Below are 12,878 nucleotides of genomic sequence, written 5' to 3'. Positions count from 1 at the left end.
CTAGTTCTCTGTGTCTTTTGGCTGTGTTGTCTCTGTCCGCTTCTGTTGTTGTCAGCGGCATGGGAATCTCTGTTTCTTTTTGTTGCATCATCTTGCTGTGTCAGCTCTCTGTGTGTGTGGCACCATTCCTGGGCAGGCTGCACTTTTTCTCGCACTGGGCGGCTCTCCTTACGGGGCGCACTCCTTGCACGTGGGGCTCCCCTACGCGGAGACACCCCTGCGTGGCAGGGCACTCCTTGCGTGCGTCAGCACTGCGCATGGGCCAGCTCCACACAGGTCAAGGAGGCCCTGGGTTTGAACCGCGGACCTCCCATGTGGTAGGCGGACGCCCTAACCACTGGGCCAAGTCCACTTCCCTCTGGGTTCTTTTAGTGGCATTTTACATCCCTCAACTGCCCCCTTCAGGAGTATGGCATACATTTAGGTTGTTCCCAACATAGGCTATGCATCTCCTTTTACATGTATTTGTCTAGTTTTTTCTTTGTGAAAGCTTAATTGCCAAGGACATGGATATTATCTATTTGTCCCCAACTAAGTTTTTTTGTATATAGAAATTTAAGCCTTAGGTAACCAAGTCAGGACTTTAGTGCCATGTTCAGAAAGGCCACCCAGAGATTATAGAAAATGTGCACCTCAAATTTTCTTCTAGTATATATTTTTTCATTTAAATCTTGATTTAATCTGGAAATTATTTTTGTGTAAGATATGAGGTTAGAATGCCCCTTGTTTTTGTTCTCATGGCTAACCATTTGATAAGATATAAAGAAATAGAATCCCTGTTTCTAAGCTGTTTTGTGTGTGTGCCTCCCTGGCCCAAGCTGTGTGTTTTGCTTACTAGATGGTCCTTGTCAAATAATTCCCATGAAGGGGAGCTCTGCTGAACTGCAGTGCAGAGCAAGCCTCTTTTTTTTTCTAATTTTTTTTGTCTTTATTTACTTTTTAATGTTAAATTAAAAAATATGAGGTCCCCTTATACCCCCCACCCCCCTCACCCCACTCCTCCCCCCATAACAACAACCTCCTCCATCATCATGAGACATTCATTGCACGTGGTGAATACATCTCTGAGCACCGCTGCACCTCATGGTCAATGGTCCACACCATAGCCCACACTCTCCCACGTTCCACCCAGTGGACCATGAGAGGACATAGAATGTCCAGTAACTGTCCCTGCAGCACCACCCAGGACGACTCCAAGTCCTGAAAACACCCCCACATCTCCTCTCTTCCTCCCACTCCCTACCCCCAGCAGCCACCATGGCCACTTTCTCCACACCAATGCCACATTTTCTTCGATTACTAATCACAATAGTTCATGAATAGAATATCAGTAGGTCCCCTCTAACCCATACTCTGTTCCTCCATCCTGTGGACCCTGGAATGGTTCTTAAACCACCACGCACCACTGACCGGAGGGCCAGTTCCGAGTCTTCCCTTTCAGGTGTCTGAGGTGAAAGGCTTTAAAATTTTGAGAAAGGAATAGTTTGAAAGCCCTGTGGTCAGCCTTGCCCTTCTCCTTCTAATCTCTCAAATCTGGCCTGTGGAGCAGTTTTTGGTGATAACTGAGCCAAGGGTTAGAGCCAAGGGCAGCTCCTCTAAGCAGGCCACATCTGGAAACCCAGATGTTTGAGCCAAAGGAAAGTCCTCACACGTATCTGGGCACCCACTCAGTGCTACCTGGTAGCGTAAGCCAGCGGCCCAGAGAAGCTGAGGACTTTCCATGGGCTCCAGCCCCGCAGGAGGGCTCCTAATGGAGGCTCCAAAAAGGCCCCGGCATCCAGGCTCCCAGAGAGAGCGAGTCCACGACCTGGGCAGTAAGTCAGGGTTAAGAGATGAGAGGGCGAGATGACCCAGAAGGTGGGGAGATAGGCCGCTCGAGAACCAACTCTGTCCAGAGTTGCCCTCGTTATCTCTGGCAATTTTCTCTGAAAGCAGAGAAATAAAAGGACTAATACGTGGGCTGTGAAGGTCAAGGGTGAATGCAGACCATTGAACCTCTGTCTCACTCACTTGAGCCACCTCATAGAATGTGGCCGTTACACCAGTGTCTGCCTCTTGACTTTTACCTGAGACCCCTCCCATCAGGGCGAAGAGGGGAGGAAGGCGCTGCCTCTCCTGACTCGGGCTCCCAAGCCCGGGGCTCCCGAAGCACCGTTTTGCCTGGAGCCAGCCCAGCTCTGCCTCCGCACGTCTTAGATGTCCCAGCAGTGCCAATGTCATATTACCTGCTTGGCATCCTAACTAATTTGGCATTTCTCCTTTCTAAGAAGAAATATTTTGCTTTCTTAGTCTAGCCTGTATGATCATTTTAAGACTTCCATATTCAGTTAAATTCATTGGCTTAATTTTATTAATATATTTAAAAAACAACCTCAAAATGTTGGGCAGGGAAATTGAGGGAAATGCTATCCTAAATGAGTTGTTTTCCTGAAATGAGTTATGTAAGGACCTTGAGAAAATTAGTAGGTATAATTCCTTAGACACTTCTATTCAATTTTGAGTTATTGAGGAGAGCAAGAAAGAGGTAGGAAGCCTGGAGACTTTGTTCACTACTCTTCCAAAAAGGAATTCTGTAAAACACAGTCCACACTGATTTCAGACCAGAGCCTGAGATGCCCTGGTGAAGAGGCGGCAGCTGCGCCTCCTGCAGGGCACCGCGGGCACCCCACACTCATCCACAGCGAGCAGGGCCTTTGGGCAGAGCACTCCTCTCCAAGCCACTGGATTTTGTAATATTCCTACTACTGTCCTGAACTCGAGGTCAAGGATACTATAGCTGACCTATATATATTACTTTAAAAACCCACAAATATAATACACACTCAAAATGCCCTAACAATAATGTGAAAGAGAAATTTAAAAGTGAGAGAATAAAATTTTTTCTCATGTAGAAATATTTGGGTATGACTTTAGGGCAAGACATAGAAAAGTAATCAGAAACCTTTTTTTTTTTTCTTTACAGTTTTTTTTCCTTTGGTAAACTTTTTATTTTAAAATAATTTTAAACTTACATAAAGCCCATGCAGAGAATTCTCTATCCATATACCCAGATCCACCAACTTTCTTATTTTTTAAGATTTCTTTCTCTCCCCCCACCTCATTGTTTGTGCTCGCTGTCTGCTCTCTGTATCTGCTCATCTTCTTTTTAGGAGGCACTGGGAACTGAACTTGGGACCATCCCATGTGGGAGGGAGGTGCCTAATCACTTGATCCAACTCTACTCCCTGCTTGTTGTCTCATGTTTCTTTGTTGCATCATCTTATGGCATCATCGTTGCATCACCTTGTTGTGTCAGCTCGCCATGCCAGCCTGTCACATCAGCTTGCTGTCTTGCTTGTCATCTTTAGGAGGCACCAGGAACCAAACCTGGGACCTCCCATGTGGTAGGCAAACACCCAACTACTTGAGCCATATCCACTTCCCTAACGTTTTAAACTTTTAATCACATTTGCCCTGTCATTCTATGAATCCATCTATGTATCTATTAATCTATTTTGTAAACACTTGAGAGTATTCCTTGAAAACTTTCATGTACTTTTCATATGAATAAGGATAGTTACTTATTTAACCACCTTAAGTACAGTTAGCAAATTCAGAAAAAATTTAAAATTGATAGAAAGCTTACTGTTTCTATTCCTGTAATGTCCTTTTGGGTTTTTTTTGTCCTCCAGTATTTACATCCAGTCTGGGATTGTGTGTTGCATTTAGTTATCATCTCTTTAGTCTCTCGCTCTTTCAATTGTGGGAACATATATGACGTAGCTTTCCCATCTCAACTACTCCCAAGCATACAGTTCAGTGGGATTAACCACATTCACAGTTTTGTGCCACCCATACCATCATCCATCACCAGGACTTTCCCATCTCTCCAAACATAACAGAAGCTTTTTTTTACCAACTTGTAGTATTACCTAGAATTCATACTGTATGTAGCATTGTTTTCAGTGATGTCGTTTTTGGAAATGGTCACTACCTTTTGGCAAAGGTCTGAACAAAACAAAGTACGTTATTTCCATGATTTGCATGGAAGTTTCCTTCTTAGGAAATTTGGCGTATATTAAAGCCATGTTAAAAAATACCTTGTGCTTATATGTAAAAGTGAGGGGCTGGCTTGAGATAATAAGAACATTTAAAAGTCACTGGAACCCGTGTGGAGCTGGCCCACATGCAGTGCTGTTGTGCACATGGAGTGCCGTGCCACGCAGGGGTGTCCCCCGCATAGGGGAGCCGTGTGTGCAAGGAGTGCGCCCAGTGCGTAAGGAGAGCCGCCCAGCGCGAAAGAAAGTGCAGCCTGCCCAGGAAAGGCACCGCACACACGGAGAGCTGACACAGCAAGATGACGCAATAAAAAGAAACAGATTCCCTGTGCCGCTGATAAGGATGGAAGCGGTCACAGGAACACACAGCGAATGGACACAGAGGGCAGACAACTGGGAGGGGAAGTGGAGAGAAATAAATAAAAAATAAATATTGAAAAAAAAAATAGAATTGAATTTTAACTTATCTAATACCAAGTTTTATTTTTTTTGTATTTTATTTAAGGCTGTTTCTGATGCTCGGGAGTTATTCTTTCAACCACAAAGATGGTAATAAATCTTTGCCTTCCACAGTTCAGACCAAGAATTCACTGCAACAAGGTAAACAAGCAAATGGATGCACGTTCACACGTAAATGCAAATCTCTACACTTTCACATGTAAATGTGTGGTATGCATCTTTCCTGGTTTTCATTGGCTCCAGTGGGAACTCAGTTCAGGCTTAGGGTGCTTTCACCCCAGCTGTCTCAGGTGGCTACCAGATGACAGTAGGTGAGTGTGGGCTGTGCCTCCGGAAATCACCCAGCCTTGGTAGCAGGCAAGCCGGGACTCATTTTGTGGATGTTGTCTTTTTTTCATTGTGCTCTTCCCTCTAATAAATTTTAATCCCCACCCAAAGTTATAACAAAGGTAAAATTAATAAAAAAAATAAGTAAAAAGGTAAAATTACTCTTTCCCAGTTCTTGCCAGTTTCTAATGTTAGAAATAATGGCTATTTGGATTCCTTGTCCTTTATTATTTCAGTTAAGCTGCTTTTCCTTTTATACAAAGTCTAAGGAATGGGGCGGTGGGAGAACCGACCCTCTTCCCTGATTTGGAGTTTCTGTACATGGCATAGTATTTCAGGGTCTCAGGTAGGCTGCCTCTCTGGACAAGGGTATCTTCAGTTTCCACTGGTTCTTACCGACTGTTAGGAATGGGGAGCAAGTGCAGCCCAGTGGCTGAGTGCCTGCTTTGCATGCATGAGGTCCTGGGTTCAATCCCGGGTACCTCCTTGGAAAAAAAGGAAAAAAGAAATCACACTCAATTCCACCACCTAGCATATCTACTACTTTAAATTTTCCATTGTCTTTTGTGGCCTTGTGCATACATTTTTTATTTTACCAAGTTTGTTTACTCATAGATTTACAAAAAGCTTATTTCCTATGCCTTCCTATGGAAACTGTTAAAATCGGTAGTGTCCAAATCCAAAATTTGAGACATTTGTTGAGTATCTTTGTTTTCCCTAAATTTTCTGCAGGTTTTCATCCTCTGAAGTCAGAAAACATTAGTATTCCTGCCTCCTCTTTACAGAGCTGCTATTTTGAAGAGGTTTTGGTTGGGGTGGGCAGGGCAGGATTTTATTACTTACATGTTTTAAGGATGGGCAGTACTTGGGGACACGACTGCCTTCAGCCTTGACCTGATCCTGGGTACCTGCAAAAAAAACAAACCCCAAACAAATAAAAAAAATCTGGGAAAATTAGGTTTAACAGGAAATTTAAAAGGAGGAACTTCCGATTTCCTTTAGCGTTCTTTTCTTGAAGACTGGTTGTCTTCCCTTGGCTCTCATGCAGTCGGTGTGTCTTTTATTTCTCCGTTAAACCTAGATCTCCGCTGACGGCTATGAAGTCGAGAACCTCGTCTCTGAAGACCTCGTGAAGCGGAGTCGTGGGTTCAGGTCGGAGTACTTCATCAGGCCTCCGGTCTGCGTGACCATTTCCTTTCCCTTCGCCGTGGAAATATGTAGGGTTCACCTGGACCTCACTGCCAGGGCGGGCCAGGGCGCCGTGGGCCTGGAGATGTACACGTCCGCCACGGCCGGCGCACCGCTGAGCCCCTCTGAGCGCCAGCCCGCCGGGCCCTCCGGCCCAGGCCAGGAGGCCTTTGCCTTGGTGGGCAGGGTCTCGCTGAAAAGCCAGAGCCAGGTGGTGTTTGCCCACAGGGGCTTCAAGGCCAGGCCCCCTTTCGGCCCTGTGGCAGCCCCGCCTCCCTCTCCTGCCCTGGTGACCCAGGAGCTCTGGAGCAAGGGGGCTCTCTCCCTCGGCCACGTGGCCCACCTCAAGATCCGCATCACCCACGTGGCGGGCAGCGGCGTCCCTTGCATCAGGCGGTTGGAGGTGTGGGGCCAGCCGGCCAAAACCTGCTCTCAGGAGGTGGTAGACCGCGTCCTGCTGGTCGCCTCAGGCTGTCCCGCTCAGAGCGCAGGGCTGCCAGCCCCGGCCCTGCCCATGGAGAGTGACCGCGAGCGCCGGAGCCCGTCCGAGGGCCGGCAGGCGCCCGCTGGCCTGCAAGACGCGCCCCAGGAGGTGCCCGAGGAGTTCCTGGACCCCATCACCCTGGAGATCATGCCACGCCCCATGCTGCTGCCCTCGGGCAAGGTCGTGGACGAGAGCACGCTGGAGAAGTGCAACCGCTGTGAAGCTGCCTGGGGCCGCGCCCCCAGCGACCCTTTCACAGGGGTGGCCTTCACCCCACACTCCCAGCCCCTGCCCCACCCCTCCTTGAAGGCCCGGATCGACCACTTCCTGCTCCAGGCCTCGGTCCCCGGCTGCCAGCTGCTCGGGAGAGCACAGCCTGCCCTGACCATGGCCCCTTCTTCCATTGCTGCACCTTCTCGGAAAAGGAAGCCGGAGCAGGCCCCAGGTGGGAGCCTTGCCCAGAGGGCTTCAGGGTGTTCCAGCACCAGCCCTTCGGTGCCCCCCACGACCCCAGAGCACACCGCCAAGAAGACGAAAGCTGCTGGTGAGCTCGAGGTGACCCAGATGGACTGCTCAGCAGGTAACGTGCTGTGCGGTCTGGCTGCCGCCCGAGCCCTTCGCCGGGCACTCCCGTTGGCCCCCGCTCTGTCCTCTGCTCCTTGTCAGCGCCCAGCTGCGGCCCAGGCCACGGGGCCTCACGTCTCCTGTGTATTGGGCCCTCTGTCCGGCCAGGCCCACAAGGGCGCCCTTCCTCGGGCCCCCTGTGCGTGCCCTGGCCGAGGGAGCGCCTCCTGGGCTCTGGGCAGAGCTTCTGGGAGGAGTGGCCCGGTCCTCAGAACAGCCGCTGCCTTCCTGTCCGCACCTCGGGCACCGTTCAGCCTCTGCAGAGGTGCAGCAGCGTGAGCACGACCGCCTCCTGCCCTGGCCACCACCCCTGGGTGCTGGGGATGCGTGGGAAGTGCCAGGTGGGCCCTCCTTCCAGGAGGCGTCTCGCTGAGATGACGCTTTGAAAAGGTGCTGTCAGGAGACCACCTGTGGAGGGGCTCCCGGCCTCCCGCTGCTTCCCGGGGCACTGCCAGGGGCTCCTGGACTGCTGCTGGCCGCCCCTGGGAGCACGCTTGGAGCGGTCGCGGCTCGGGCCGATGTGCTCAGCTAGCCCAGCTGCTGCTTGGCTTTTCCCAGCCCCACGCGCCTCCACGTCTCCTCCGTCACTGGCCTCAAATTTAAGGACCTTTGCTTTGCGCGGTCTGCATTCACGTTCATTCGCCGAGATCCCCGGTACGAAAGGTGGCTGTGGCTTTCATGTGTTTTACCCAGGATGACTAATGCACTTAATCCTAGTAAAACACAGGAGGAGAAAAGAGAAACGAAGACATATGAAGTTTAGAAATGCGTTTTCAGCGGAGGAAAGCCTGAGTGGAAGGGACTCGGGCCGCAGTCCTGGTGCTTATCTTCAGTCCTTAATAGTGATTTGGAGGAAAGGCTGTTGTGAAATTTACAGAGAACAGAGCAAAATCAACAAGATCTTTTAACTGTAAAATTGAGACAAAATAAAGATGTATGACTTTTTGAATCTAAGATTAGGCAAGGGTTTTAAAATTGATATAAAAAAATAGTTTTCAGAATACTTTATCACTGTATGGCTTAATTTTAGCTCCTTTTTTGGAAATAAGCAATATATTCATATAGTTAAAACTCACACACTTACACAGTACAACATTTAAATCTCTCCTCTTTTTTTTTTTGAGGCGGTACTAGGGACTGAACCCAGGACCTCATACATGGGAAGCAGGCGCTCAACCACTGAGCTATATCTGCTCCCCAGTGAGAGTTGGTTTTTTTGTTTGTTTTGTTTTTATGAGGTACCAGGATCGAACCCGGGACTTCATATGTGGGAAGCAGGCGCTCAACCACTTGAGCTATATTTGCTCCCCTCTTCTTTTTGTGATGGCATTTAGATTGTGTCTGATATTTTGCTATTACAAACAATTCTGAAATGAATAACCTTGCACGTACGTACATGTGCAAGTATATCCATAGGACAAGTTTATAGAAGTGGGATTTTGGCCAAAAGATATATATCCATCTGTAAATTTGATAGATATTGCTGAATTGCTCTAGGGAATACCCTACCAGAAGTGTGTGTGAGATTCCTTATAGCTGTGCAAACAGAATGTATGAGTTTGTTATTTGAAGATAAAAAAATGGAACCTTACATTGTTTTAGTTTTCATTTCTGTTATTAATGAGGTGAGCACCTTCTTTCTGATTAAAAATCATTTGTGTTTCCTTTTCTATGTACTGTCTGTCCATTTCCTTTGTCTGTTTTCTAATAATTGTTGATTTTTTTCTTAGTAGTTTCTAGGAGCTCTTTATGCATTATGAAGAGTAGCCCTTTTGACTTAGATATGAACCAAAAATATTTCTTCCCAGTGTTTTCTTGGTCCTTTTTCTGGAGGGGGAGGTGGTTTAGAGCTGTGTGTACCCCGGGAAAGCATGTTCTTGAACTCCTCCATTCCTGAGCGCGAAGTAGGACCTTTGGAAGAAGCTGCCTGAGGCAAGGCGTGACCGCCCCTGTCAGGAGGGGCCTTGGTCCTCGTCCCGGAGTCCTTCCTAAATGGAGGGAAGTTAGGCACAGACGCCACGGAGGAGACAGCCAGAAGCGACCTCAGTGGAGCCTGGGAGAGAAGGGGAGCCGGGGGAGGCCGCCCGCGCCCTGCCGTGTGGCAGGCTGAGCGCCAGGGGGCACCGGCAGCCGGCCTCAGGACGCCGCCGTCTTCGGGGAGAGCACGGCTTGATGATGCCTTGATCTGGACTTTTTCTTCTCCTCAAAACTGAGCAAATATAAATCCGCATTGTTTAAGCCACCCCTTTGCGTGGTATTTGAGCAGCCCTGGAAACTGAAACAGATTTACCCACCAGGAGATTAGGGCGCTACTATTGCAAATACCACAAGTATGCTGACAGCTTTGGGATTGAGGAACGGTTAGCGGCTGGAGAACTGGAGGCGCTTGGTAGAGCTAGAGTGCTTTGGGGAGACGGTTGGTAGAAACGTGGATGCTGAAGGTACTTCCGATGAGGGCTTAGAAGGAATTACGAGTGTGTTCTTGGGAACTGGAAGACAGGCGAGCCTTGTTTTAAATGGCAGACACCCTGACGAGGTTGAGTTGACGGCAGAGCTTGCATGTGGCGAGTGGGTGCACAGCTGAGCAGGTGTCCAGGCCATCGTGGAGGTGCCGCGTGGCTTCTCGCAGCTTATCACAGAATGAAAAAGGAAAGAGGCCCGCTGAGAACGGAGCTCCTGGGCACCAGGAAGCCAGATCTTGATGGGTTGGGAAATTCTGAGCCTGTCGGAATAGGTCTCCATGTGGGCTGAGCTGAACCTGAAACCAGTCGGCAGCTTCCTGACCTGAGGGGTCTGTGAAAGTCCGTGTGTCTGAGGCATTGGACCCCTGAGAGCTCTGTATGGCAGAGCCACTGCCAGCCTGGACCAAAGGGGAGGAGCAAAGCGAAGGGAGAACGACTTCGGGCAGGACCCTGGGGACCTGGTCTGGACGGGAGAGGTCTCCTCGGGCCGAGAGCGCGGGCTCACCCTGTGTGGCAGGGGCGCGTCTGCCAAGCCGCACTCGGAGAGGACGGGGCCTGGCTGGGTAGGGAGCCTGCTGCCACCCCCAGTGGGGGCTGTGGGGAGGGGCTCAGTTCTTTGCCAGCTGTTGTCCCCTCAGTTCTTTGTTGCATGGGCCTCCACAGGCAGCGCACAGTAGGGTAGCCAGGGAGCCAGAGGGCTGCCAGTAGGGCGGAAGTGAGGTGTACAGCCTGCTCTTTAAAGGGACTTCCCCTTCTGCTCTGTTCTGTGAAAAACTAGTCACGAGGTCCAGCCTGTGCTCAGAAGGAGGGGCACCCAGCGGCCTGCCTGCCGGGAGTGGGGCCTTAGGCTGCACGAGGCCGTCTCCGCGCTGACTCCCCTCCCACGCGTGTTCCTCTGGGTGGCTGCTGCTCTGGCTCGTGCCTATCAGTTCAGTGGGGCGATGCTCACTGCCTGCCCAGCTCTTCACTGTGATGGAGCCGTGAGCAGCTTCCTAGCGCTGCGCTCCCCACGTCCCTGCGGTAACCCGGGGTCCTGCTGCTTTCCGTGTGCTGCTGGGTTCTGTTGGCCAGTGTTTTATTTAGGATTTCGTCAGTCATTGAGGAGCCTGGACTGTTGTGTGTGCGTGCACGCGTGTGCACACCTTCATCAGGTTTTGGAATTATTTACTTGCTTTATAAAAGGAATTTGGAAATTTTCCTTTTTTATACTCTGGAACAATTTAAGTAATATTAAAACCACCTTGGGGACGGACTTGGCCCAGTGGTTAGAGCGTCCGTCTACCACATGGGAGGTCCAAGGTTCAAACCCCGGGCCTCCTTGACCCGTGTGGAGCTGGCCCATGAGCAGTGCTGATGCGCGCAAGGAGTGCCGTGCCACGCAGGGGTGTCCCCGCGTAGGGGAGCCCCACGCGCAAGGAGTGCACCCCGTAAGGAGAGCTGCCCAGTGCGAGAGAAAGTGCAGTCTGCCCAGGAATGGCGCCGCACACACGGAGAGCTGACACAACAAGATGACGCAACAAGAAGAAACACAGATTCCCGTGCTGCTGACAACAGAAGTGGACAAAGAAGAACACACAGCAAATAGACACAGAGAACAGACAACTGGGGCCGGGGGGAAGGGGAGAGAAATAAATAAATCTTTTAAAAAAACAAAACAAAAACAAAAAAACAAAACCACCTGCTCTTTAAATGTTTGGTAGAATTCTCCCGTGATTATTAGTGCCTGGTGCTTTTTGGAAGACAGCTGTTAGACAGCTTTTTTCCTTATGAAAATTATTCTTCCATTTTATGATTTTTACCACCTTTCCCTTACTCTAAAAGGCTTATGCTCGTGGAGACCTGCGAGGTGCCGGGGAGGGGAGGGGGGGGCCTGGGAGCCTGGGCCTGTTCGCAGAGCTCTCCGGGGGGACACGGGACAGGCTGCTGGGCTGTGTCCTGCAGACCTGCTCGGCACCTTGCCCTCCTGTCACCAGCTGGGCCCTGCCTGGACGCTGCGCAGACGGTCCCTGGACGCTGGATGGGCAGGTGCGGGCTCGGGCCCATCGATCTCGATCTCGGTAGTCACTGCTTTCTATTAGCTGAGAGGGAGTGTTGACTGAGCAGGCAGTGGCCGCGAGGCTGGGCTAGGAGGGAGGAGGGGGCCAGGCCTGAGGCGCTGGGGCTGGGGAGCAGCAGGGGACAGCAGGGGCCTCTGGAGAGGACCACGAGGGGATGTGCCTGCCAGCTGTCTGCCCAGGGCGCCAGAAGCCCTGCAGTGCGGTCCATGCAGGCCCTGGAGCCATTCCTTCACGCTCCTCTGTCGGAGGGCCGGGGCTGCCTTTGCGGCAAGCGCCCTGGAGAGCGGCTTGCAAGCGTCTCAGGAGATTGTGCTGTGTCTCTCTCGACAGGTCCAGTGTCTCACGAGCAGAAGCTGTCACAAAGCCTGGAAATGGCCTTGCTGTCGACCCTTGGCTCCATGCCCTCCTTCACGGCGCAGCTGACCAGGGGGCAGCTCCACCACCTGGGCACGAGAGCGAGCGGCACTTCCTGGAGGCCAGGCCCCAGCTCAGGTAATGGCCAGCCTGACACCGGACCTGTCCGCACAGGGCTCTGTGGGCTTCGCGCTCAGGCCTGGAGAGAGCCCGTCCTCTGTCCTGCCCCAGGAGCCTTGGGGCAGCCTGGAAGCTGCACTCTTCACTGGAAAGGCTTTCTTTAGAGAACTTAGGAGTTCTGTGGCTTTGGGGCTTGGCCACACTCTGCCGTGTTTTGTTTGTTGTTCTCATGACGTCTAATGTTAATTGTTCGGTCCTGAGGACTTTTGTTTCTCCTTTTTCCTTATTTTCTAATCTAGTCTTTCTCCCACTTGACCTCTGGGGACTCTGTGTCCATGAGGAGGGAGGTTTGGGGTTGACTGTCATCTTCACCTCCTCCTCTTGAGGTTTCATCAGTGTGCTAGAAAAGATCAGCGGCAGCTTCCTGAACCAGGTTCTGCCTGAAACGAAGCCGTGAACACGTTGTATGATAGACTAGAGCGTTCAGAGCGACCGGCCTGGCTCTGGTGGTGGGGCATTTTTTAGATGGAATGGGTGCACTTGCTCGCCCTGCCTGCCGGGGGCCAGTCTCGGGCCCCTGTGGCACCTGCTCAGCTCTGTCCCCTCCAGCGCGGCCTCTCTCCGGCCCCCCTGGGGAGGCTCCATGCTGAGGTCCCTCAGAGCCTGTCTCATCAAGTGACTAGCGATGGCTCCGCGCCCTCCGACGGCCACTTGCTCGGCCACTCGCTCCGCGGCTGCTCCACGCGCCCCGGCCCCTCCTGAGGCC

The 12,878-nt window shown here is 51.2% G+C and overlaps 1 protein-coding gene across 6 annotated transcripts in view; it reads left to right on the top strand.

Moving 5' to 3' along the window:
• The window catches only part of UBOX5 (U-box domain containing 5), a 72,950-nt gene that overhangs the window by 49,806 nt on the left and 10,266 nt on the right, over positions 1-12,878 (top strand). For all 6 annotated transcript variants that reach the window (XM_071211512.1, XM_071211513.1, XM_071211509.1 and 3 more), the window contains 3 exons: positions 4,543-4,637; positions 5,905-7,075; positions 11,969-12,130. In XM_071211512.1, coding sequence (XP_071067613.1) covers positions 4,584-4,637; positions 5,905-7,075; positions 11,969-12,130 — 1,387 coding nt within the window. In that variant the 5' untranslated portion in view covers positions 4,543-4,583. The remainder of the gene's footprint in view (positions 1-4,542; positions 4,638-5,904; positions 7,076-11,968; positions 12,131-12,878) is intronic.

Source organism: Dasypus novemcinctus, chromosome 24 (genome assembly GCF_030445035.2).
Source record: "Dasypus novemcinctus isolate mDasNov1 chromosome 24, mDasNov1.1.hap2, whole genome shotgun sequence".
In the NCBI taxonomy this organism is placed as follows: domain Eukaryota; kingdom Metazoa; phylum Chordata; class Mammalia; order Cingulata; family Dasypodidae; genus Dasypus; species Dasypus novemcinctus.
This window is presented reverse-complemented; position numbering and strand designations above follow the sequence as displayed.